Here is a 23,331-nt window from a genome sequence, read left to right on the forward strand (position 1 = left end):
TGTGGCAGTGGCAGTTTTGTCTGTTTGTTGGCAACATGTATATGTCTCTGGAAACTGGAAACAGCTTCTACAGTTCCTGAGATCTCGACGTTTATATGGACGGACAGACGGACAGGGCCAGATCGACTCGGGTTTTAATATATAATATAGATATGTGACATATTTAAATAATTTAAATAATCAAGTGACATATTCATAATCAAAAACTTTTACCGATATTTCAAAAAATACACTTTTTAAATGACTCATAGTAAGACAATATTAATAGGCAAAATGTAAAGCTCCGTTTGTCGTTAGGATGTTGCAGTTGGAGTCGATGATAGGCCTTATCGATAGGTATAACGATATGGTGATGATTTTGGGCGGCCCCCCGCCTTTTTCAATCCAGTTGGGCGATCTGCCCGTTTGAATTATCCCCGTTCGCTCAGGGATTACTCTTAAATGGCCCGGATTATGCTCAATGATCCTAGTCGGGACAGGATTAGGAATTTGTCGGAGACCATGATTAAATGTAAATCATAGCTCAATCGCAGCCATACCGACGAGCCGCAGGTCACAGCTAAGGCAATATCTGTGTCTGAAATTATTTAAAACAGTTCAAAAATTTAAATTCACGCGAAGGTATTATTGTTTAGGAATTTATTGTTTACAATTTCTCTAGACTAACCGGGGTGCCGACATAAAGGGTCCCGGGTAATATTACATTGGAAGTCGGAAAAATTCCGTGGAGCAAGTCTACCTCGCCGCCAAATATTCATCGCTATTTTGGAAACGTACTTGTCCACTACACTAGGGAATCACATTCTGCCCCGAGGCGAGTCCGATGCCATCGGTGAGTCACGATTTTTTCGGTGTGGCTCTAGAGGTGGCTCCAGGCTCTCTGAAGTTTTTTTCGAGAGCGGAGAGCGCTACAGCGATCTACGCATACAGTGATAGCAGACAACTGTATGTGTACACACAAAATATGCCCTTCACCTTAAAAGTTCTTAGACTTTAAATCTATATTATTTTTGATCACTTGGCACCATGCGAAAATTCTTGTTTTGCATTGCCTCAACGTTATTATTATTTAAACCTAGCTTAGAAATTGCCGAATCTATGTACATAATTTCAGAAAATAAATTTCAAAAATGACTTTATATTAGAATATTTGTCATTAGAGTATTCAGCTTGCAACGTGTGAAAAATTAATAAGGCAATGATTGCTGAGACCTTGTGTCCGCACTTCGTGCCTCAAGATATTTTTTCATATTTTTATTTATTTTATTAATCCAAACTACTGAAGCTATTTTTGGACTCGTCGAAGATATATATTTAAGGATCACACAGACCACTTTTTTCGTACGTGCGTTCGAGCAAAAGGTGGTAACTGCAGTTAACGAACTTAATATAATAATTGTCAAGCTCATATCTCTAAACATTTTTAAATTTTCACAAAAGTCGAATTGCGAATCAGATGATGATGTTATGTTGCAAATAAAAAATTTTTTTTTTTTTTAAACTTCTTGCGTTATTTATTGGATCTTCTCTTTTTGTGAGACTAACAATAATTTTTCAAATCTTATTATATAACTTATATTAATTACAATATGAAGTAATTGTATTATTAATTTCTTTGCTGGGCTGGAGAATCTTTGCGCTTCAGTCGGCTCTGACTGTAGGCTCGCGTAAGCGACTTCGTGAGGGGATGTTGCTTGATGTTGACTTTTTTTCATCTGAATTTCCTCATTGACAAGATTTATGTGGAGGTCTCTATGGATGCTTTCGCTGCGTAGGTACCATGGTGCCCCAGTGATAGTTCGCAGAATCGTGGACTGGGCTCGCTGTATGATTTCAAAGTTGGTTTTTGAAGCGTTTCCCCATAGTTCACAGCCGTATGTCCAGATGGGTTTCAGCACGGTATTGTAGAGGAGTACTTTGTATTCCAGACTAAGGGGAGAGTTGTAATTAATAAGCCAGTGAAGATTGGCTGCTTTAAGCTTCATATGAGTCCTCTTAGATTCTATATGTCGCCGCCAGGTGAGGCGTCTATCTAGGTGAACGCCGAGATATGTTACTACGTCTGCTTGTGGGATAAATGTATTGTTCAGGGTACAGGGTGGGCAGGTTTGTCTGTTCAGTGTGAAGGTTACATGTCTGCTTTTGGTCTCGTTTATCTTAATGCGCCAGTCCGCAAACCATCTTTCCACTATTTTAAGATGGCAGGCAAGTTGCTCTGTTGCCTTTGCTGGGCATCTAGATCGGCTAAGTATTGCGGTATCGTCAGCAAACGTAGACAACCTCTACTGAGCTGATAGTTTGTAGGCATGTCTGCTGTGAATAGGGTGTAAAGAACGGAGCCCAGTACACTACCTTGGGGGACTCCATCATTGATAACGCGGTCGTGTGAAGTGGAACTGTTACACCTGGTTGAGAACACTCTTTTGAAGAGATAAGATTCGAAAAATTTGTGCGTGTTCTGGGGAAGCAGTTTTGTTATATTGTACATTAGTCCTTCCAGCCAGACTCGGTCAAATGCTTGTGCAACATCTAAGAATATAGCTGAACAGTATTCCCGGTGCTCAAAAGCGGTACGAATTTCGTTTGTGATGCGATTGACCTGTTCGATCGTTCCGTGATTTTTGCGAAAGCCAAACTGATGCGATGGTATTGTATTTCGCCTTTTTAAGTAGGGGGTTAGTTGTTTTAAAAATGCCTTTTCAAACAGTTTCGAGAGACACGTTAGGAGACTGATTGGTCTGTAGAATGAGGGTTGCGTTTTGTCTTTGCCTGGCTTGGGAATCATTACTATAACCGTCTTTTTCCACCTTTGGGGATGGAGTCACATGATCGAGGTTGTTTCGCGGCTTAATGAGCGCGTTGTAAAGTTGTTTGCCCTTTGGGGTCAAAAGACGTGATCCCCAGTGCGTATGCTTGGCATTCTAGTCACCGGCCGCTATGAATCGCTCACCGAGTGAGTTGAAAAATTCCAAGAATTTGTCCTCAGAAACTACAAAACGAGGTGGGCAGTAGACTGCGGCCAGAGTGACGGGGCCGCTGCTGGATTGCATGCTTATGGAAGTGGATTGCAGGTAGTCCATTTCAGTTCTGTTATAAAGGTGGTGTTTGATGCGACTTCTGATAAGTATACCAGTGCCCCCATGGGCTTTGCCGTCCGGATGGTTTGTGGCGTAGAATAAGTATCCTGGGATATGGAAGTTGTGCTTGTCTGTTAGATGTGTCTCGGAGAGGAGCATGACGTCAATATTTTTTTCGAATAAGAACTGGGCAAGTTCGTTTTTATGCCGTGAAACGCCATTCGCGTTCCACATAGATATTTGAAGTGGAGACATTATATTGATTTGGATGACAGAAGAAGCTGTATCAGCATTTTTTGGTTTCGCATAAGCTCTTGCATTGTGGTTTGCAGGAATGTTATAAACTCTTTTAGGGTTTGCTGGAGTGAGATCATCATCGTTTCAATGCCAGTTGATATATGCTGCGTTTGTTCTTTCAAGGTAGTTATTTTCTGTTCTTCCCGAGTAGAAGTCGACTTTTGTGTTAGCGGATTCACAGATTTGATTCCCGATTTTAAGGCACTAGCGAAGGAGACGCTAGGACTGGAACGATGTGTAGGGGGGGGTGCAGTGTAGGACGGCCCCGATTGTGGCGGAGTGTGAGCGATGTGGGTGGTCTGAGCGCGTATTGATTCTCCGCGTTTGTTAAGGCGGTTCTTTAGTTCCTTGTATACTACACAGCCACGCCAGTTCGCTGTGTGACTTTCACCGCAGTTGCTGCACTTTTTGACAGAGATGTCTTCCTTGTTCTTATGGCAGTTCGCTGTGCTATGAGCTTCACTACAGACTACGCAAATAGATTTCAGAGTACAGTACGCCTTAGAGTGGCCATATTCTTGGCAGTTAGTGCACTGCACTGGGCGATTGCGCTTGTGTGGCTCTTCCACTGTGATACGCCGATGCAGTAGGAGCTGTAACTTGTAGATTGGATGAACTTCATTTTTTTCAGTATCTGGCGCTCTGGCTCCAACTCGATTTTGAACATTGGTTGTGGTTCCTTATTTTTGTTTAATATGTTCATGACCATTTTTGCACAAAAGTTCTTTTCCTTGAGCGCTTCTACGATTTCAGTGGTCGAAACAGTTGCCTCAATCCCTTTGAGAACAACCTGTAGGCCCCTTGCGCTTTTTAGTTGGTATGTATAAAAGTTTTTTCCTGCTTCATCCAAGAATTTGGTTAGTAGACGATGGCTATCCTCGGTTTCAGTTTGAACCTTTGTTTCATTTATGTTCCCTTTTCTTAGGGGTATTACGTAAAATGAGTTTTCTCCTATAAGTGTGGCTATTTTGTTCACTAATGAACAAAATTACTTGAGCTTTTTTCGCGAATGTATATTGGAGGAGGCTTGACCTTCTCAGGTGACTTTGCCGGTTGTATACTTTCATCAGTAGAATTTGCCAGCAGCTCAAATCTGTTGGTGTTTTCTGGCGTTTTGTTAGTGAGCATGTTAGCATTGCCGCGTGTAATTTTTGATTTGTTTTCTGTTTGTTGACTTTTGTAATTTTGAGGGCTAAGTTTTCTTTTTATTGTTATGTAGCGATCCATTCCAGTCTGTATGGTGGACCCAGCGTTCTTGTTTACGTTTTGGCTTGCTGATAGCGCAGCAGAACCGTTAAATTGTGTTTCTGTTTTGATCGCTGGCTCAGTAGGAGCAAGTGCTTGCGTCGACGAAATTGAGCGAGCTGACGATACCGTTCCAGTTGTTGTTGTGATTGCAGTTGCAGTGGTTGTTGTTGTCACAGTACGAGTCACCGTAGGTAAGCGTAAAGAAACTATTTGCTTATACTATTTCAAACACAGAATATGTATTCGAGCGATGGTGCATCGCACAGAGCGTCTCTTTCGCTTTCGATTTATTTGTTTGTATTATATTAATAACAATTCACTTCAGTAAAAAAAAAAAACAACCGATTTTATACGGAGCTCGATGAAAACACGTCTTCACACGTCAGCGAACACTAGCTTAATGTAAAAATTGAATTGAAAAATTGTACAAGACAATGAGAGGTACATACTTTGACCTTTTAGTGCAATAATGTACCAATTGAATTAATTTTTCAGTTTTTCAGATAGTTTGTTGGATATATTGCTAAGGGATCCAGTTGCGATAAATGCAGATCGGTAATTTTAAAAGAAACCGAGCCCCATCAGAACTTTTTATACATGAGAAAAACTACTCAATAGACTCGGACTTCGGGAAACTAAAGGCACCATCTGATTTATTTTTTAATATTTGCAAAATACACATTAAAGTTTTTGAAAATATTTTTAAAAATAATAAAAAACAAATGTGTATAAAAAAATTGATTGTTGAGCAATGCATAAGCGCACAAAGGAAAGTATTGCCTTAAGAAGAGAAATTTAAAAAACTTTAAAATTATAATAGTCAGGCCATGAATTTTTAATTATTATTTTATTTTATCATTGTTTAGCTATTGAGCTTTTTCAATAGCTGTTGCGAATAAAAAATAGCCGAAGAAAGTTTGTTTATTTTACGATACTGTTTATTTCGCGAATTGTTTACGGCAGCTAGGGCCGACAAAGAGCTATATCGAATGCACAAGTTTAATCTTTTCCGAATAACGAAGAAACAAATTGGCGGGACAGACAGCCGAAATGCCCGGAGCAGAGAGCAATTGTGGCCGTCACCAAAAAAGTGGCTGCAAAGTGCAAATCCAATGTATGGCTGTTACGGATCTTGTTATTCTAGTGTCTTTAGTGTTGTTAAATATGTCTTGTTTGGTTTGTAGGAGGTCATGAGTTTAATATTTTTTTTTTCGCATGGTTCCCACGGCCACACCTCCCGCCCAACCGACCGAGGGGCGCTGCCGTGTATCGTACGGCTCAATTCGCGAGAAGATATAGACGCGATATAAAAAAGAGAACAGGAACGAGGAAATGAATATAATGTAAAATAACTATATTAAATATTACTGTTAGTAGGATCTAATTATGTAATAAAAAAGTTAAAATCGATTGCATTAAGAGCGGAGAGAGAGTCAAGATTACAGATAATAGGATAAAGTCTATTATAGTCAGAACATAAAACTCTGTAAGGGTCATGCAACTCATAGTTAGATCTACAATGATTTAAGAAAAGGGGTATACAGTTTCTAGTGAATCTACTTGGAACCGAGAAGTTAAGCCGTCTAATCAAGTCGGGACTCTCAACGTCCCCACGAATAAGCTTACAAATAAAACTGTACCAAGCATAGTTCTACGGTTAGCTAGGGACGGTAAATTAATTAAAAGTAGTCTACTGGAATAAGGAGGTAATATACGGTTTGCATCCCAATTTAGGCGCCGCAAGGCAAAAAGTAAGAAGTTTTTTTGGACCGATTCAATGCGGTCCGAGTGGACTGCATATTGTGGACTCCAAACAGGTGATCCGTACTCGAGAATCGGACGGACTAACGAAATAAATAAGGTTTTAGTCAAGTAAGGATCATCAAATTCCTTAGACCACCTTTTTATAAAACCAAGCACACCCCTGGCCCTATTGACAATATACGAAATATGGTCAGAAAATTTTAGTTTTGGGTCCAGAAGAACACCAAGATCATCAACTCGTGTTAATCTGCCCAAAGAGCACCCACTTGAAGTGTAAGTCGTGCGTATTGGGTTGGCACGACAAAAGGTCATACCTTTACACTTGGAGCCATTTAAGTCTAATACGTTATCACGGCACCATATTTGAAATAGGTCTAGATCGGATTGTAAAGCCAAATGGCACGAAGTGTCCTTGTGCTGAAGGCATAATTTAACATCGTCTGCGTACATAAGTACACGCGAATGTTTTATTATTAAGGGGAGGTCGTCAATAAAGTCATGTTGTGCTAAAGGGAGAAGGATATTCGATTGTTTTTCTGGGGACCACATTGTGCCAGGTATATTAAAATCACCTAGAACTACCAATTGGTCCCTGTCAGACAGTTTATTCAAGATGGACTGGATAGCGGACAGATGATTCTGATATTCTGGGAATTCAGAAGATGGCGGAATATACGAGCACGTAATATAAACTGATCTGTCGGAAGGAGACAGCTTTAGTAACTCCTCCGACGCGAGGGTAGATCTAACCGCAATTAAGACTCCACCTCCCCGTCTGGAGGGACGGTCAAACCTATATATAGCGTACGTACCTGGGAAGACTTCGGAGTTAAGTATCTCCGACTTTAACCAAGTCTCTGTGAGCACTATTATATGGGATGCAAATGAAAGACTATCACAATACAATTTGCTTAATTTGCTACGCAAGCCTTTTCATAGGAGATAGTAAGATTCATTGTTAGTTTTTTGAAGAGGAAGAAGATGAAGAGGCGGATGGTGCAGTGGTCTGGCCACGTGAGGGAAGTTTAATTCCCACGAGCCCTTTTTTCCTATTTTTTATCTTAGCTTCGAACTCTTTTACCACCATACTATCCGGCCAAAAATCACCCGAACATATGGTCGATAAGCTCGTGGCTTATTGAAATATCACGTTGGCAAAACGGACAAGTTGGTATTGAGTTTGGATTTAGTTAGTGTAGGTGGATTATGTTTGTGTGTCCTAGTCGAAGTCGTATTATTTTTATTTGGTCGATCCAATTTGGGTAGGATTGTTCTATATCGATCTGGAGTTATTTTTCTATTAGGTTGGGTAGGCTCCATGATGGCTTGTATTTATGAAGTTTTACTGTTTTGGTGGGTAGATAAGGCTATGTTTGATTGTTTGGTTTATTATTGGTGTTTTTTCTTCTTAGGTTTTTTAAGCCTAATGAACTTGTGAATTGGTGTGTTTTACAAGATTAGGTTTTGAGAAATCTTGGCTATTTGAAGGTCTCGTTTCATTCTAGTTGTTATTCACTATGTTAAAGTCTTCAATGTGGAGACATAAGGACATGGACCAAAGGTATTCCAGTCGTGCAAGACTGTTTAACGGATATGGAAACATAGGATACGGGCAGGGCACCCAAAGCCCAATAATCTGCGGGACTTAGATCTTTGAGGGAGAGGAGTTATGAACCATCTCCATGTACCTTCCCCCTACCCACTACCAACCAACGCTCTCCAGGTTTGCGCCAGTTGAGGGTCTACCAACAATTTCATCGCCCACTCGAAATCGCTGACTTCGACCCACCGCTCTTGACCATCAACACAACAACCGAACACCGAACATTCGGTAAACGACCTTATATATTGCCTCATATTTTGCCAACTTATCCAATAATTTTAATGGGCGGGGTAATCGAAATAATTATTTTTAATGGAGAGCAAACGATAATAAGTAATTTTAAATGATGAGCAAACGCAATAAATTATTTTTAAGGGTGGGCGAACGAGTAATAACAAGTAACAAGTAATAATGCTTGGGCAACGATTCTAATTTATAATATTAAATTTAAGAGTTATTCAAATACTTTATTCCTTGAGTATATCGATATTTACTTTATTGTCTTATATTTTCTTATTAGATTTTTTCAAAGTTCTTAAGGGTGGGCAATTGCTGCGATTTAAAAAAATTAAAAAAGTCAACTTTTTGACGTTTTGAAACATGGGCAAACGATTCCATTGGTAACTACTTTTACTCCCAGGTTTTAAAGTGAAGGATTTCAGAGCTGTAGTGATGCAGACTTTTAGCTGTACAAAACGATCTCGCAGAAATTTCCAAAAGTTCACTTTCCACCCCTGATCAATTAAGCCATCACAACTTACTGAAAGCGTGACATTCTTATTCATTCTTATCGACAAGAATATCGCAAGCCAGAAAAATATCAAAAGTTCGTGACCGTCAATGCCTTACACAGTACTTAAAAGAAATCATCATCATCGCGAAATGCATACAGTTTGTCAAGAAATTGTTTGCACGATGATAATAAATTGTATTTTTGATTTTAAATGCAAATATATAAAGGCCTTTTATTAAAATTCATGAATTTTTTTTATTAACATCTATTTATTCATATGTTTTTTTATCAATATGTAAAACAAAACAAAAAAACAAAACTATTAACAATGAATGAGAAAAACAACTAAATCCAAGTTTGTACAGATTTGACATTTGTTTGTACAAAGTACTTAAGCTATCTTAGACTTATAGTTTATAACAAATTATAATAACTTGAGGTAATTGTTTGGTGACCTTTTTGCCACTTTTTCTTCAAATGAACCCACAAATTTTCTGAACGAGAAAAACAACTAAAAACAACTAAAACAACAAAAAAATTGTTTGCACAAAGTACTTAAGCTATCTTAGACTTATAGTTTATAACAAATTATAAAAGCTTGAGGTAATTCTAATACTTTGTATGCATACCCTTAGCATTAATAACATATTATAGGCGTTTTTTTCATTGAAAAAATAACTTTTAAAGATCATATTGTTGTGGGATCTTATGCCACTCTTCTAGTATAGCAGCTCAGTGCTGATCGGTTGTTTGGTGACCTTTTTGCGACTTTTTTCTTCAAATGAACCCACATCAGATCTGGACTCTATCGATGACCTTGCCGCAGTTGTAAAGCAGGCAGTTCCGCACATTATGCGCCTTATGCTGGGGGTCACACTTCTAAACGATATTTGCGGATTTTAATGAATTTTTCGCACGATAAGTCGGTCTGAACGGTTGGATTTTACTTTTACCTTCTGTTCCACAATTTGATTCCAATCTGCCCTTGTTTTCTGCGCAATTAAACTGTTCTCCGCGATGCAGAAAACATTTCTGACAATTTCGTGACAGATTTTCCCAAATGGTGATTATAATAAATCAGTTGAACCAAAGACACTAGAATAACAAGATGCGTAACGGCCATACATTGGTTTTGCACTATGCAGCCACTTTTTTAGAGACGGCCAAAGTTGCTCTCTTTCCGCTCGCTCACGCTGAGAGCGTAAGAAATCTAAAAATAGAATTTGCTTGCTTGTGTGAGTAAAAACAAGAGACGAGAACGCGTATATGTGTGTGTGTTGTGCTAGAAGAAGGTTTTCGGGCCGAAATCAATTCTGATCGAAGAAACGAATTTACATTGTACATATTAGGGTAGTTTTTGCCAATTTCGTAGCAATATGATAAAATAAAATAATTTTTAAAAATTCGCGACCTGACTTTTATAATTTTAAAGCTTATTAAATTTGTTTGTTAAAATCGCCGCTCGAATTAGCTACCGTTTACACATTTATATTTATGTTTAATTCTAATTTGTCTCTCATCTGACAATATTTTAAAAGCGAAATATTTTTTTTGAAACACTTTTAATGTTAATGTTACATCATATTAAGTCAAATGATTTAATAAATATACTAAATAATTAAATATGATAACTGTTTATTGCAAAAGTAATATCAAAGACACTACAATTATTCTAGTGTCTTTCCTTGGTTCATATCTTGAGGCACGAAGTGCGGACACAAGCACTCAACAATCATTGCCTTATTAATTTTTCACACGCCGCAAGATGAATACTCTAATGACAAATATTCTTATATAAAGTCATTTTTGAAATTTATTTTTCTGATATGTACATAGATTTGGCTATTTCTAATCTATTTTCATATAATAATAATAATGCAAAACAAGAATTTTTCGCATGGTGCCAATTGATCAAAAATAATATAGATTTAAAGTCAAAGAACTTCTAAGGTGAAGGGCATATGTTGTCAAATTTACAATGCATGAGCATACGTGTGCACACATACAGTTGTCTGCTATCACTTTATGCGATGAAAATAGCTGTTCGCTGTAGCGCTCTCCGCTCTCTCGCTCTCTAACAAAAATTCGAGAGAGCCTGGAGCCACCTCTAGAGCCACGGCGAAAAAATCGTGTGCCAAAAAATCGTATGGCGTTACGCATCTTGTTATTCTAGTGTCTTTGGTTGAACTATTGCAAAACTCAATCTATTGCCAGGCATTTCTAAATTTCACAACGATGCAAAATTGAGCAAATTTCACAACCAAATCCATAAAAATCGGCTACTTACACAACGCATAAAGCTTAAACGACGATTATGTACAATTTGTTTATAGAAATTTCTCGGAAAGGGAGCAAAATAGAAAACAAAATAAAAGTGTGCAAAGAATTTTTTGAAAGTGTCAAAATTACGCAAACTTGGATTCAGTTGTTTTTATCGTTCATTGTTAATAGTTTTCTTATTATTTTCTTCATGTTGATAAAAAACATATAAACGATTAAAAAAATCCATAAAGGTAAACAAAAAGTCCTTAATTTTGCATTGAATGGCTGTAACGAACTGATTTTCTAATTTATGATTTGTGTGATTGCACGACCAAGGAAAAGCAGAGGTTCTAATTTTAGTCGATTTATTGTAATGTTTTAACGGCTGACTCCTCCGGTGATCGCGCTGCTCCTGCGGCGTTTGCTTCCTTGACAATGGACGACGTGTCGACCTGACCGGGATTAGGATGTTATGGGGCAAGGTGTATCGTCCACGGGTTGAGGCAACGCTCGGCCTGGGACCACCTTTGCCGACCACTGATTCCACTGTCCCTTTCGAACACGCCAGGTTCTTGCTCCTCCACTCCGAGGATTACTCTTCACTTGGACTGCTCGTTCTTCTGTGTCCTGCGGGCCTCTTGCTGCCCGACGCTTCCAATGCTTGTTCTTTACCAACGTTCTCACTCACACCACCTCCTTCCACGCGCGGTCTGGTTGACTAACTGTTTACTCCTCCTCCTTCAGACTCCGACTGTCCGACTGCGCGCTGACCGCGAGACTCGCGTCGGTACTCTCCTCGACTATTCTCGCGTACGTACGGCTCCTCGCGTGTTGAGACAGACTGCCTCGAGCTGCACTTGCGCCGTCCCTCTATAGGCCGCGGGGATCCGGTTATTTCCCCTTTGAAATTATGTATAAGCCCACTTGATCTAGTTTGCCATTCAAATGCCAGCTGCATTACTTACAAAGGAACGATAATAACTGTCCGTGTTGGTAATGTCGCTGATTATACCGGTTCATTAATTACACATATAATTCCGTCTATCATTACGAACATCGTTACCTGGGGATCTATTATGAATTTCTCCTCCAATTATATTATTATACATTATTCACACCCGCCAAAATTGTTGAGAAATGATTTGAACTTATTGTATGATATAATTTTTCTCCCCAATTTTAATGACCCAAAACATAAGCTATTCATCTGTTAGGAAATTTCCATTTGAACAATTTTTCGTTCTTCGGGGCTAATAAAACTCATAAAGCGATATAATGCTATAGAACGCTTCGTCTTCGTTTTTTTTTTATATCGAGAGGAAACTCATGTGAGTGTGGATTTAAGAGAAACATTAAAATGTAGTTTGCAAATGATATCGAATTTAAATTAGTTTTAAATAATATCAATATATACGCTAATGAAAAACAATGGTAAAAGAAAAGCCTCTAGCTTAAAATATTTATTAAAATACATGTCAATGCCAGCACACAGTCGATTAGTCTTTGTGTTTCTTAGGGGAATTAAATTAACCGTGAAGAAGAAATAACAGCTGCAGGGCTCTCTCTGAAGAGTAAAAATAAGATGGTACTTATCATATAGGTACAATATAAGTTTATTTACAAATAAGTTAAAAATAGCGATTAAACATTTTTGGGAATACCCCATTTATTTTAGATGCTATTAATGTTACCGTTCGTTATTTATAGTTTCAACTGAAATATTTATTATTGTCTTTTTTCTTTAAACGCGTGATAACCACACAAATGGGAATGCATAATATATGTTTCAAAAAATCTCCCCTCAATTTATTAAACAAAACAAATAAAAATTCTGCACTGATTGGCTGAACGGCTTACAGTGAAACAGACACGTTCGAATCACACGAAAATTAATTTTCGATCAAGGCACAGTGAGTTGTGTGTGTACTCAAAACCTGCGAAATACATATGTATGTCTTGCTGCAAACAGGACGCGGATATTAATCAGCCTTCCGTGGCGTATTCTGCTCGGATTATTTGACGTGGGATTGCATTTGCCTAAGAAAGCACTGTAAACCAAGAGATCGCTAATAATGCGAAATAAATTTCAATCCGCTATTAGGGGCGTAACGCGACAATACATTATAAGATCGTGGCCCCGAGGCAGAGAGCTATTGAGGACGCAACTGATTATCCCGCCATCTTCTACATCTAGCCCATTTACCTGTAGAAACTACTCAAAGTTTAGCACACATTTGTCTATGGAGCGGGCGTTGGAGTTGCTATGCAACCTTGATGACGAGGAACGCGGCAACCTGCGCTCCGCTCTTGGCAGGCTAGATGCCGACAAGGAAAAAAAATTATACGAGAGTAAGTTCTTTTCGAAATACCTTTTTTATTTAAATTGACTTAAAAGAAATAAACATGGGGTATTGTTATGTCTGCTAACTATTTGCAAAACAAGAAACGTATCCAAATTTAAACTTCAAAATTAATAAAGATATATAACCGCTCAGTATATATTAAAAGTTTGTTTATACAATATCCTTTTAATAGGTATTACCTGTACATATTAAACAAAGTACGATTTTGCTAGCTAAACGTGATAAATTGAGGGAAACGAAGAAACGACATACTTAAGCTTTGAATACATTTTCGGTAAAATGCTGACACTGCTTTCATAAATTGCAAAAAAAAATTCTGCACTGATTGGCTTAACGGCTTACAGCTTACATTAAAAATAATTTAATTTAGAAGAAAAAGCGGTGTTGAAGTAAAAACTTCAAATTGTTGGGATAATTGAAGATAGTATTACAAAATTAATGTTGAAAACGCATAAAAAGATGCATTTGTTCAAGTCAGCTTAACTCAAAAGATATTTCCAAAAACAAAGTTTGGTAAATTTTTGAAAATAAAAATTTTGGTTCCGTATGATTGCAACTAAAATCCTACGAGCTCAAGAAGCTGGCATCGAAAAAATCAAATTTTTAAAATTTGAAAGATGGAATTTGAAAACGCTAGGAATAAAAACAAGAGACAATGCTATAATCGAGTTCCCTGACTATAATATATACCCGTTACTCAGCTAGTGTGAATGCGAACTCGAAATTGCATAATTTTTCTGGAACATCGATAGATATTGGGAATTAAAATTAATAAAAATTAAAAATTGTTCCACCGTTTTGGCGGCCTTAGGGCGTTTAAGTCGGCGTGCCAAAAAATAATAAGATTATGAAAACATATCGAAAAATGGTTCAAAAACGTGGCAGGGCGTGGCAGCGTGTGTCAACAAAGTAGCACTGCGTCTTTGGCTCTCTAGAGCATCTGAATCGACCTTATAGCTTTTACAGTTTCGGAGATTTCGACATTCATACGGACAAACTGGCTAGATCGATTCTGATCAAGAATACATACTTGTATACTTTATATGTTCGGAGACGCTTCATTCTACCTGTTACATACTTTTCAACGCATCTAGTATACCCTTTTTCTATACGGGTATAAATAAACGGGTATAAATATCAGAGAAATACTTTCCATGTCTTTATTCTTTTGATCTCAGATAAATTTAACTAAATTTTAGTGACAAAAATCTTTCCTGTGCTTCCCTTTTGCTTACATTATTCCGGGAGCGAGATCTCGCGCTTGGGTTATTAATTGTATACAATGATGAGTGAATGTGGATTGTGTGGATTTTTCCACTCAGCATATTCTTCTTTCTTTAATATGTTACTTCCCTCCCCTTAAATGGGTTGCCTATGCATGGGCTAGCATTACAGGGTATAATGTAGGCAACTTGTTTTGTGCCTGTTTTATTTCTTGTAGATATTAATATCTTGATATTTTTTTCTTGTAGTTCTTTATAATTTTTTTTGTTTCTTAATTTTTTTATTAAGAAGAGTAGTGGACTTAGTGTATACATTTTTGATAGAACAATTACAACTAATAATAACTACAACTAATAATAATTACAATTATTATTGTTACATAAAGTATTTTATTATTATTACAAATTGGATTCTTACGCTTAATTAATTTTTTAATGCATTCATTATTAATTTCTTGTTTCTTTGTCTTGATTATAAATTTTATTCTCATCTTCCAAATATGTTTGGATATATATGTTTTTTGATATTTGATTTGTTTTTTTGTGGTCAGATAGGAATAATTTTAATGGTGTTGATGGTATTTTGGTTAATAGGGATATGTGAAATGAGTAATAATTCCTTAATTTTGTGATCAATCCTAGTTGATGTTTTGCTGAAATGTATATTCTGGTTGTTAATGCTTTATAACTTATTGTAATTGAGTTATTTTGGATTCAAAAGTCCCAGACGTGAAAGTTGCATGCCCATTTCTAGGTCTTCTATGTATACAATAAATTGCATAAGTTCATAAACGATTGTGTCAATACAAAGAAATTTAAAATATGAACCTATTATGTCCACTAGTACACGTTTCTGCCTATTTTGCTGATGAATAGTTAAACCATTTTATTCTTTCAGTAGTTTATTGTATAAGTATTTCATTCTGGGCGAGTCTGTGATTTTGTTACCAAAAGAATAGCTCAAAGAAGCTGGGGTCGGAAAAATCGAATTTTTGAAATTTGAAAGCTGGAATCGTTTGCCCATTTTTCGCCCATGTTTGCCCACCAATTAGTTTTTTTTGCCCACGTCCAGTTTTTGAGATATGAATTTTCGAAAATCAAAAATTTCGCTTTTTTCAAAATTTTTTTTTTAAAATCGCAATAACATCGTTTGCCCACCCTTTAGAATTTTGAAAAAATTTATACTTTAGAAAATATAAGGCTTTTAAGTTTACCTCGGTCTAATCAGAGAGTAAATCGTTTGCCCATCTCTTAAAACCAAATATTATCAACAAAAAACGTTTGCCCAACCATTATTATTAGTTTTTATCGTTTGCCCACCCTTTAAAAAACCTTTAACAAAAATTTTTTTTCGATTGCCCACATTTAAAATACACCCAATTTCGTTAGCCCACCTCTTTAAAATAAAAACTTCCAATAAAAAGCGTTTGCCCACCATTTAAAAATAAATAATTTCTATTGCCCACCTTTTAAAACTAAATAATTTCGTTTGCCCATCCTTCAAAATTCATTTTTAACGTTTGCCCACCCTTAGTCTTTTAGTTAGATCTCATACTTATATGTACGGCTTATATGGGTGATAAGTTAATAATATTGTAAGAGAGTAAAGAGGAGTACGTTGGTAAGGGACCGATCTCAATTGTGTTTGTCTCGTTTTCAGTTGAAGTGGTAAGTAATGGTCTAGTTCTTTTGCTTCTACGTCAGAGTACGAATTGATGAGGCATAGTACGGGTGCTCTTTAGGGTTTGTGAGTGAGAAAAGGGATACGGTGTGACATATACAAATTTGTATTGCTCCATGCAAGGTAACAATTTCGCTAGAGTTCAGAAAAGTAGATACCGGTCTTTAAGGTGTTTGTCGGCAATGCTGAAGAAAGTGCTGCCTCTAGCTTTTAATGTAAATAAAGTAAGGTCTTGGGTAGATATTTTTTAGTTAGAGGAAGAGTTGATAAAAAACCATTGCATCGTTTTGGATTTTGTTTTGTTTTGCAAGGGTGATGTAACATTATAACATTTCGCATGCGCATCGAGGATGTGTTAAATGTTTCGAATGAACTAATTTGAATTGGGGAGTAGAAATATGGAATATAGCTTACAGATGGTAATTGCACTGTCTTCTTTACTCTTGTGCCTTTTTTTGTGTTTTCTTACAGATTAAAGATTGACGTGTTTTTGTCTTAAATTATGTCTTTCGATAATTTACATAGTTAATATTTGCTTCTATTAAAAAATTGTGGGAGGGAATAGTGCGTAATGTTCATAGAACCCTTCCATTTCCTAAGTTGTGAGTGGGTGTGAAGCCTTATGCATTTATCTACTTGGTAGGGGTGGGAAGGTAACAGTTCCTATAGGCTCAGTGTAGTTATTCGGAGGTGGGAATTTTTCGTATGGAGGACATATGAATTGGAAAATGGTTTTTTCTATTTCTAATGCTGTAAGACAATTAAAGGATATTGGACAAGCGAAAATTGTTTGTACGAAACGCAGCAAAACAATTTTGATATTTTTAACTGCATGCCACCCAAAGTAATACACAGATTTTAAATTCTGTGTGTGTGTTTTGTGAGAATTGGATTGGGAATGATATAGATAAAGTTTGGAAAGTCATCGATACCGTTTACGTCTTCAATCAATTGTGGTGTCAAAAGACACATCATGTTTGTGCGCTGGTGATGTCGTTAAAAACATTATAGTCTTATACATAAAAACGGAAAAGGTTAACACTGTACACTTATTTAAATTTTTATGTTTCTTGACAAACATTTTATTTTTTTTTTCATATTCCTCTCGACTCCCAACAACGATTTCTTAATAACACATATTTGACACTGGAACAAAAAACACTTCACCGTCCCGGCTAACACTTCAATCTACATCGGTTTTAAGGTCAACTGGCTTTCGGTAGTTGGCGCACTCGCTTCGGACGACTTTCTAATAAGACGGAATTGGGCCAAGTTATTGCGGGAACTTTTTGCGCAGTGCCCGATGATTGGCTGCGAAAAAAATTGGGTAAATAACGATATCAGCCACTAACACAAGCTGTGCCAGTAAAAATATTACAGCAGCCGGACCATCATCGATCTCTTGTCGCAATGAAGGTATCATACTTTCATTTTTATTTTGCTTCCAGTTGAGACGGCAGCATCCCCCACGGCAGGTCAATTGTACAGCAGTAAGTAAATGTCAAAACTTGTTGGCTTATAAGTCATCGTATATTTGCAGTTTTCTTTGTAAATGCAGTGCCGTTTATCGCTTTCGGATTCCTTGACAATTTCATAATGATCATGGCGGTAAGTATGATATAAAGCTAACAATATAAACTTCTATAGAAATTGCAATTTGTAGGGTGAATACATTGAATATTATTTGGGCCACTTTATAACGCTGTCTACAATGGCAGCCGCAGGACTAGGAAACACCATAAGCGATATTTTAGGCATCACTATGGCCACCTACGTTGAGAATGGGTGCCAGATATTGGGTCTAAAGCAGCCCAATTTGACTCCAGCGCAATTTGAATTAAAGTCTAGCAAGCGGTCTTCAAGTTACGTAAGTTCCTCAAAGAACGTATAAAAGGGATTTTTTTCATAGAAATATCTATTATTTTAGGGACGGATTGTCGGGATCACTGTAGGCTGTTTGCTTGGAATGTGTCCTTTATGGTTTATGGATGAAAAAGCAGATAAGGTGAATGTAAAAGATGAAATCCCGAAAAATTAGAAAATGTTTTCCAGCTTGTCAAGAGAACGGATATCGGAAATAATTTAACATTTTCTTTTCATGTTTTAAAGGGATAAATTTTTTGTATTATTTATGAATTTTTCGTTCAACAATTTGAATATGTATCAAATGTTTGTTAGGCAACTTAAAAAACGTACCAAAAGTATCTGAGGTTAACATATGCTCATCGGCGGTAATTTTCTTCACAAATTTTTAATATTTTTTTTTATTACATAATAAATTTATAACAGATTACTCCAATTACCTGAGCATCAAAATGCATGTGCAATACTTTCTTAAGTTTTAACTCTATACAGTGCCGCTTAACTGAATAGGTTTTAAAAATATTTTTATCGTGTGTCATGTAGTTCTTTTATCTGCCCGATAGTTGATTTGAAAGCATCTCAGAAAGTTGTGGGACTGCCATGTTGTAAGTTTTGGTATGTTTAATATTATTTTATTTTGTTATCTTCTTTTATTAAAGTTCACAGAATTAAAATTTTTCATAAAATATTATTTCCGACTTCACGGGATTTTTTTTAGTTATATAAATTTACTTTCACATACATTCTTTTTTTAACCATTTTTATGGGAAATCACTGATTTTAATTCACTGATCAGAATTGCTAGGTGTATAGGAAATTCTATAATTGATCAGTACCGTACTAAAAGGATTTCCTTGTTGACCCTACCGACTGCGACCGTTACAAGTTTACAATTTTCATAAGTAAAAAAAAATATAATATTATTTAACTCAACTTGACTAACGTTCAAGCCTCGGTGTCGAGCTTTTTGAATATGGACTTGGGACTTTAGAGTTCTAATGAGATGTTGGAGTTAGTTCTCTTGTAATCAAAAGCATTCATTCGCTCTTGGATTTTTACGATTTTATTTATTGAAATTCAAACTTCTGCTTTCGAGGTTGTGAGTCTGGGCTTGGAAGGTAGAAACATGCTGATTTGACAAGTTGATGCAACGATGTGGGTGATTTGTTTGGGGTTTTCGATTTCATCCTCTGGAGAATTTTGGGTTTATTCCATTTAGCCTTGCTTTGGGTTTTTCCATTATGTGACACATAAGTACAGCATGTGCTTAAGTCTAAGGGACTTATGGATATGTCACTATATAGATAATCGGGTAGGAAGTATGTAAAAGAATAATAGAATAAATTTACCTGTTACTCTAGGAGTAACGAGTAACCAGGCCAGTAAGTCAAGACGTTTTCATTTACAAAAATTATATGGGTTTTAAAATGTGTTGGTAAATGTATCATATTGGCTAAAACGCTGTTTAATAATGGCTATAAATTTGCAAAAATTCAATATTTTCATGGAGTAAGTAATTAACTTGCAATCGTTTAACAAAATGCTCATGTAAGAAAACCCACTTTGATGTACCTACTTGCATTATAATTATTACCTCTTTATAAAGAAATTTGCTCTTTCAGCATCGACATACACAAGAATGTTAATACAAAAATTGTTATTTATTCAATGTATATATTATTGTAATGCAGCAGTATTGTGACCCAGCGTGCTACCTGTGGAAAATAGAATTTTCTGAAAAATTTGTTTTACAACACAATGATGTAAGCATCCTTAAAATGAAAATCATGTCCAACAGATAACAATTTGACAATCTGAACGCGCACACCCCGTGGGCAATTTAAGACCTTATATCCCTGTTTGCAGCATATATGTGTGAAATATAAACAAGAGAGAATGCTACTTAGCGAACGCGAAATTCTGAGTTATCGATAGATATTGGAGAATAAAGGGGAGTTTTTGAATTGATCCTGATCAAGAATATGTATACTTTATATCGTAGGTAACGCTTCGTTGTACTTGTTATATACTTTTCAACAAAGCTAGTATACCTTTTAACTCTATGTGTAACGGATATAACAAAAATAATGTTAAAAGTTGAAACAATGAAACCCAAAGCCTACGTCGAAACTCTGCCACCAAGGTCAGCACAGCTGAAGACTCAAAGGCTTTGTAGGGACTATTTGGGTAGTTGGATTGGATTGGATTTTAATCAATAAAGTCGTGGTTTTCACTTCAACTTTTTATTTTTTATTTGCACTTTGCCAATATTTAAATGCATCTGTAGCTAATAAGACGTTTTTAATTGTAGCGATTTTAAACGATTGTGGTTTTTTATTTTAGCGATTTTGGGCATCGATTCGCTTATGCATAGTTTACGAAAGCGAGTTATAATAAGCGATTTAATTGTAGAGCGAAAGCAGAACGCTAAGCAAAAGGTATATGTGCGAGAGTCCTAAAGAGAGAAGAGTAGTGAGTGAGAGGGGGGAGGGGGGCTTCGATGCTCACGCAGCTTCTCTGCCTAAATAACGATTATATTGCTGCACAGCTGAAGTGAATCTTTAACTGTGCCCCATATATTTTTCTCAATGACTTCAATGACTGCAATAAAATGTATGTTTTAAATTACAATAGTTATAATAATTTCCTTTGTATTTTGTCATTTTGTTGCAATAGTAAAGTACGGAAATATAAACGCAAATAGTAAATGCGATAAGTAATTACAATTACAATGGCCTCCTCGTGGTGTTCCCTGTGTACCGATTATTACATATATTACATTTAATTAATTATTAGCATAAATATAAATGTGTAAACGGTAGCTAATTAGAGCGGCGATTTTAGCAAACGAATATTAAAAAACTTTAAAATTGTGTGAAACCTCCAGAAACAACCCAGCCTAACTGATTCTGTGAAGGGGCTGCAAAATAAGCAAGCGTCTACATTCGTTGAGTTGATTTTTCAAACTGAATTTTTACTTATTTGGTCCAGCTTATAAAGCTGAAACCCACATTATCATATCTATTATTATATTATCTTATAATATCTTTAACTCCGAAAAAACGCTGCAGGAGCATCGAGATCACCAAAGGAGTCAGTCATATAACAGTAGAATAAATCGACTATAATAAGAACCATCTGCTTTTCCTTGGTCGGGCAATCACACAAATCATAAATTTGGTGGGTCGAACGCCCAAACTTTCTGATCATAGAAAATCAGTTCGTTACAGCCTTTCAATGGAAATTAAGGCCTTTTTGTTTACCTTTATGGATTTTTTTATTTACATTTATGTGTTTATATGTTTTTTATCAATATGAAAAAAAGAAGAAAACTATTAACAATGAACACTGTCAAGAAATTCTGTCCACACTTTTCTTTTTTTCTCTATTTTGCTCCTATTCCGAGAAATTTCTTTAAACAAACGGTACATAATCGTCTTTTACGCTTTATGCGTTGTGTAAGTGGCCGATTTTTATGCATTTGGTTGTGCATTTGCTGCACAAAACGATCTCGCAGAAATTTCAAAAAGTTCACTTTCCACCCCAATTAATTAAGCCATCACAACTTACTGAAAGCGTGACATTCTTATTCTTATTCATTCTTATGGACAAGAATATCGCAAGCCAGAAAAATATCAAAAGTTCAAAATATAAAGGCCCTTTATTAAATTTTTTAAATATTTTTTTTAATATCTATTTTATTTTATTAATATCTTATTCATATGTTTTTTATCAATATGTATAAAAATAATAACAAAACTATTAACAATGAACGAGAAAAACAACTAAATCCGAGTTTGCACAGATTTGACAGCCAAGAAATTGTTTGCACAAAGTACTTAAGCTATCTTAGACTTATAGTTTATAGCAAATTATAATAACTTGAGGCGATTCTAATACTTTGTATGCATACCCTTAGAATTAATAACATATTATATGCGTTTTTTTCATTGAAAAAATAACTTTTAAAGATCATATTGTTTTGGGATCTTATGCCACTCTTCTAGTATACCTTTTTGCGACTTTTTTCTTCAAATGAACCCACAAATTTTCTGTAGGGTTCAGATCTGGACTCTGAGGCAGTTCCGCACATTATGCGCCTTATGTTGGGGGTCATTGTCCTGGTAAAATTTAAAATCAGGTCTATTGTTCTTATAAAAACCGAATTTTTTGGCGCTGGATGACAGATGACACAATCATAACACTAACTAAATTCAAACTCAATACCAACTTGTCCGTTTTTCAAGGTGTTATTTCAATAAGCCACATATTAAACTCATGTCCATTCCTCCTACAAACCAAGCATCCGTACTTTGGAAACTTACTTGTCCACTACACTAGGGAATCACATTCTGCCCCCAGGCGAGTCCGGATGACTATTTGTCGGCGAGGTAGACTTGCTCCACGGAACCTTTATTTTCCTGACTTCCAATGTAATATTACCCGGGACCCTTTAGTCGGCACCCCGGTTAGTCTAGAGAAATTGTAAACAATAAATTCCTAAACAATAATACCTTCGCGTGAATTTAAATTTTTGAACTGTTTTAAATAATTTCAGACACAGATATTGCCTTAGCTGTGACCTGCGGCTCGTCGGTATGGCTGCGATTGAGCTATGATTTACATTTAATCATGGTCTCCGACAAATTCCTAATCCTGTCCCGACTAGGATCATTGAGCATAATCCGGGCCATTTAAGAGTAATCCCTGAGCGAACGGGGATAATTCAAACGGGCAGATCGCCCAACTGGATTCAAAAAGGCGGGGGGCCGCCCAAAATCATCACCATATCGCTATACCTATCGATAAGGCCTATCATCGACTCCAACTGCAACATCCTAACGACAAACGGAGCTTTACATTTTGCCTATTAATATTGTCTTACTATGAGTCATTTAAAAAGTGTATTTTTTGAAATATCGGTAAAAGTTTTTGATTATGAATATGTCACTTGATTATTTAAATTTTTTAAATATGTCACATATCTATATTATATATTAAAACCCGAGTCGATTTGGCCCTGTCCGTCTGTCCGTCCATATAAACGTCGAGATCTCAGGAACTGTAGAAGCTGTTTCCAGTTTCCAGAGACATATACATGTTGCCAACAAACAGACAAAACTGCCACTGCCACAGCCACACTTTTGAAAATTAATATATCTTAATATTTTGATTATTCTTGTAAATTTCTATCAAGCCACGCTCACCATACTAACA

General features: G+C 36.3%; 1 protein-coding gene and 1 long non-coding RNA gene across 10 annotated transcripts, besides 1 other annotated feature; one reads left to right on the forward strand and one right to left on the reverse strand.

Annotated features, from left to right (window-relative positions):
* Positions 1 to 9,002: 9,002 nt before the first annotated feature.
* Positions 9,003 to 12,154, reverse strand: lncRNA:CR43266 (long non-coding RNA:CR43266). 2 transcript variants are annotated; one of them, NR_167782.1, is made up of 4 exons: positions 12,048 to 12,154; positions 11,950 to 11,986; positions 9,676 to 11,884; positions 9,003 to 9,601 (listed from the first exon to the last, which is right to left on the reverse strand). It is a non-coding gene; the product is annotated as a long non-coding RNA:CR43266 (long non-coding RNA). The 2 variants fall into 2 exon arrangements; NR_167783.1 differs by having other exon boundaries at positions 11,950 to 12,051.
* Positions 9,810 to 10,903: a mobile genetic element.
* A 551-nt stretch (positions 12,155 to 12,705) lies between the features above and the next one.
* CG17715 (uncharacterized protein) lies at positions 12,706 to 23,027 on the forward strand. Of its 8 annotated transcripts, NM_001259206.2 has the most exons (8): positions 12,706 to 12,894; positions 12,954 to 13,333; positions 17,456 to 17,578; positions 17,700 to 17,741; positions 17,792 to 17,859; positions 17,915 to 18,118; positions 18,179 to 18,256; positions 22,673 to 23,027. In NM_001259206.2, exons 2-8 carry the CDS (start codon positions 13,057 to 13,059, stop codon positions 22,688 to 22,690), a joined length of 810 nt encoding a protein of 269 aa, NP_001246135.1. In that variant the 5' UTR covers positions 12,706 to 12,894; positions 12,954 to 13,056; the 3' UTR covers positions 22,691 to 23,027. The 8 variants fall into 8 exon arrangements, with proteins under 8 accessions (NP_001246135.1, NP_001036411.1, NP_001246136.1 ...); NM_001042946.3 differs by lacking the exon at positions 22,673 to 23,027 and having other exon boundaries at positions 18,179 to 18,796; NM_001259207.2 differs by lacking the exon at positions 22,673 to 23,027 and having other exon boundaries at positions 17,810 to 17,859; positions 18,179 to 18,796.
* The last annotated feature ends 304 nt before the right edge of the window (positions 23,028 to 23,331 follow it).

The sequence above is a fragment of the Drosophila melanogaster genome, chromosome 2L, assembly GCF_000001215.4.
Source record: "Drosophila melanogaster chromosome 2L".
In the NCBI taxonomy this organism is placed as follows: Eukaryota; Metazoa; Arthropoda; class Insecta; order Diptera; family Drosophilidae; genus Drosophila; species Drosophila melanogaster.

Excerpts from the sequence above, each read along its gene's own strand:
- CG17715 (NM_001042945.3), top strand. The coding sequence starts at position 13,057 with ATGCGAAATAAATTTCAATCCGCTATTAGGGGCGTAACGCGACAATAC. Across the intron at positions 17,742-17,791 it reads GGCAGGTCAATTGTACAGCA|TTTTCTTTGTAAATGCAGTG; the intron begins GTAAGTAAATGT and ends GTATATTTGCAG. Across the intron at positions 18,119-18,178 it reads GCAAGCGGTCTTCAAGTTAC|GGACGGATTGTCGGGATCAC; the intron begins GTAAGTTCCTCA and ends CTATTATTTTAG.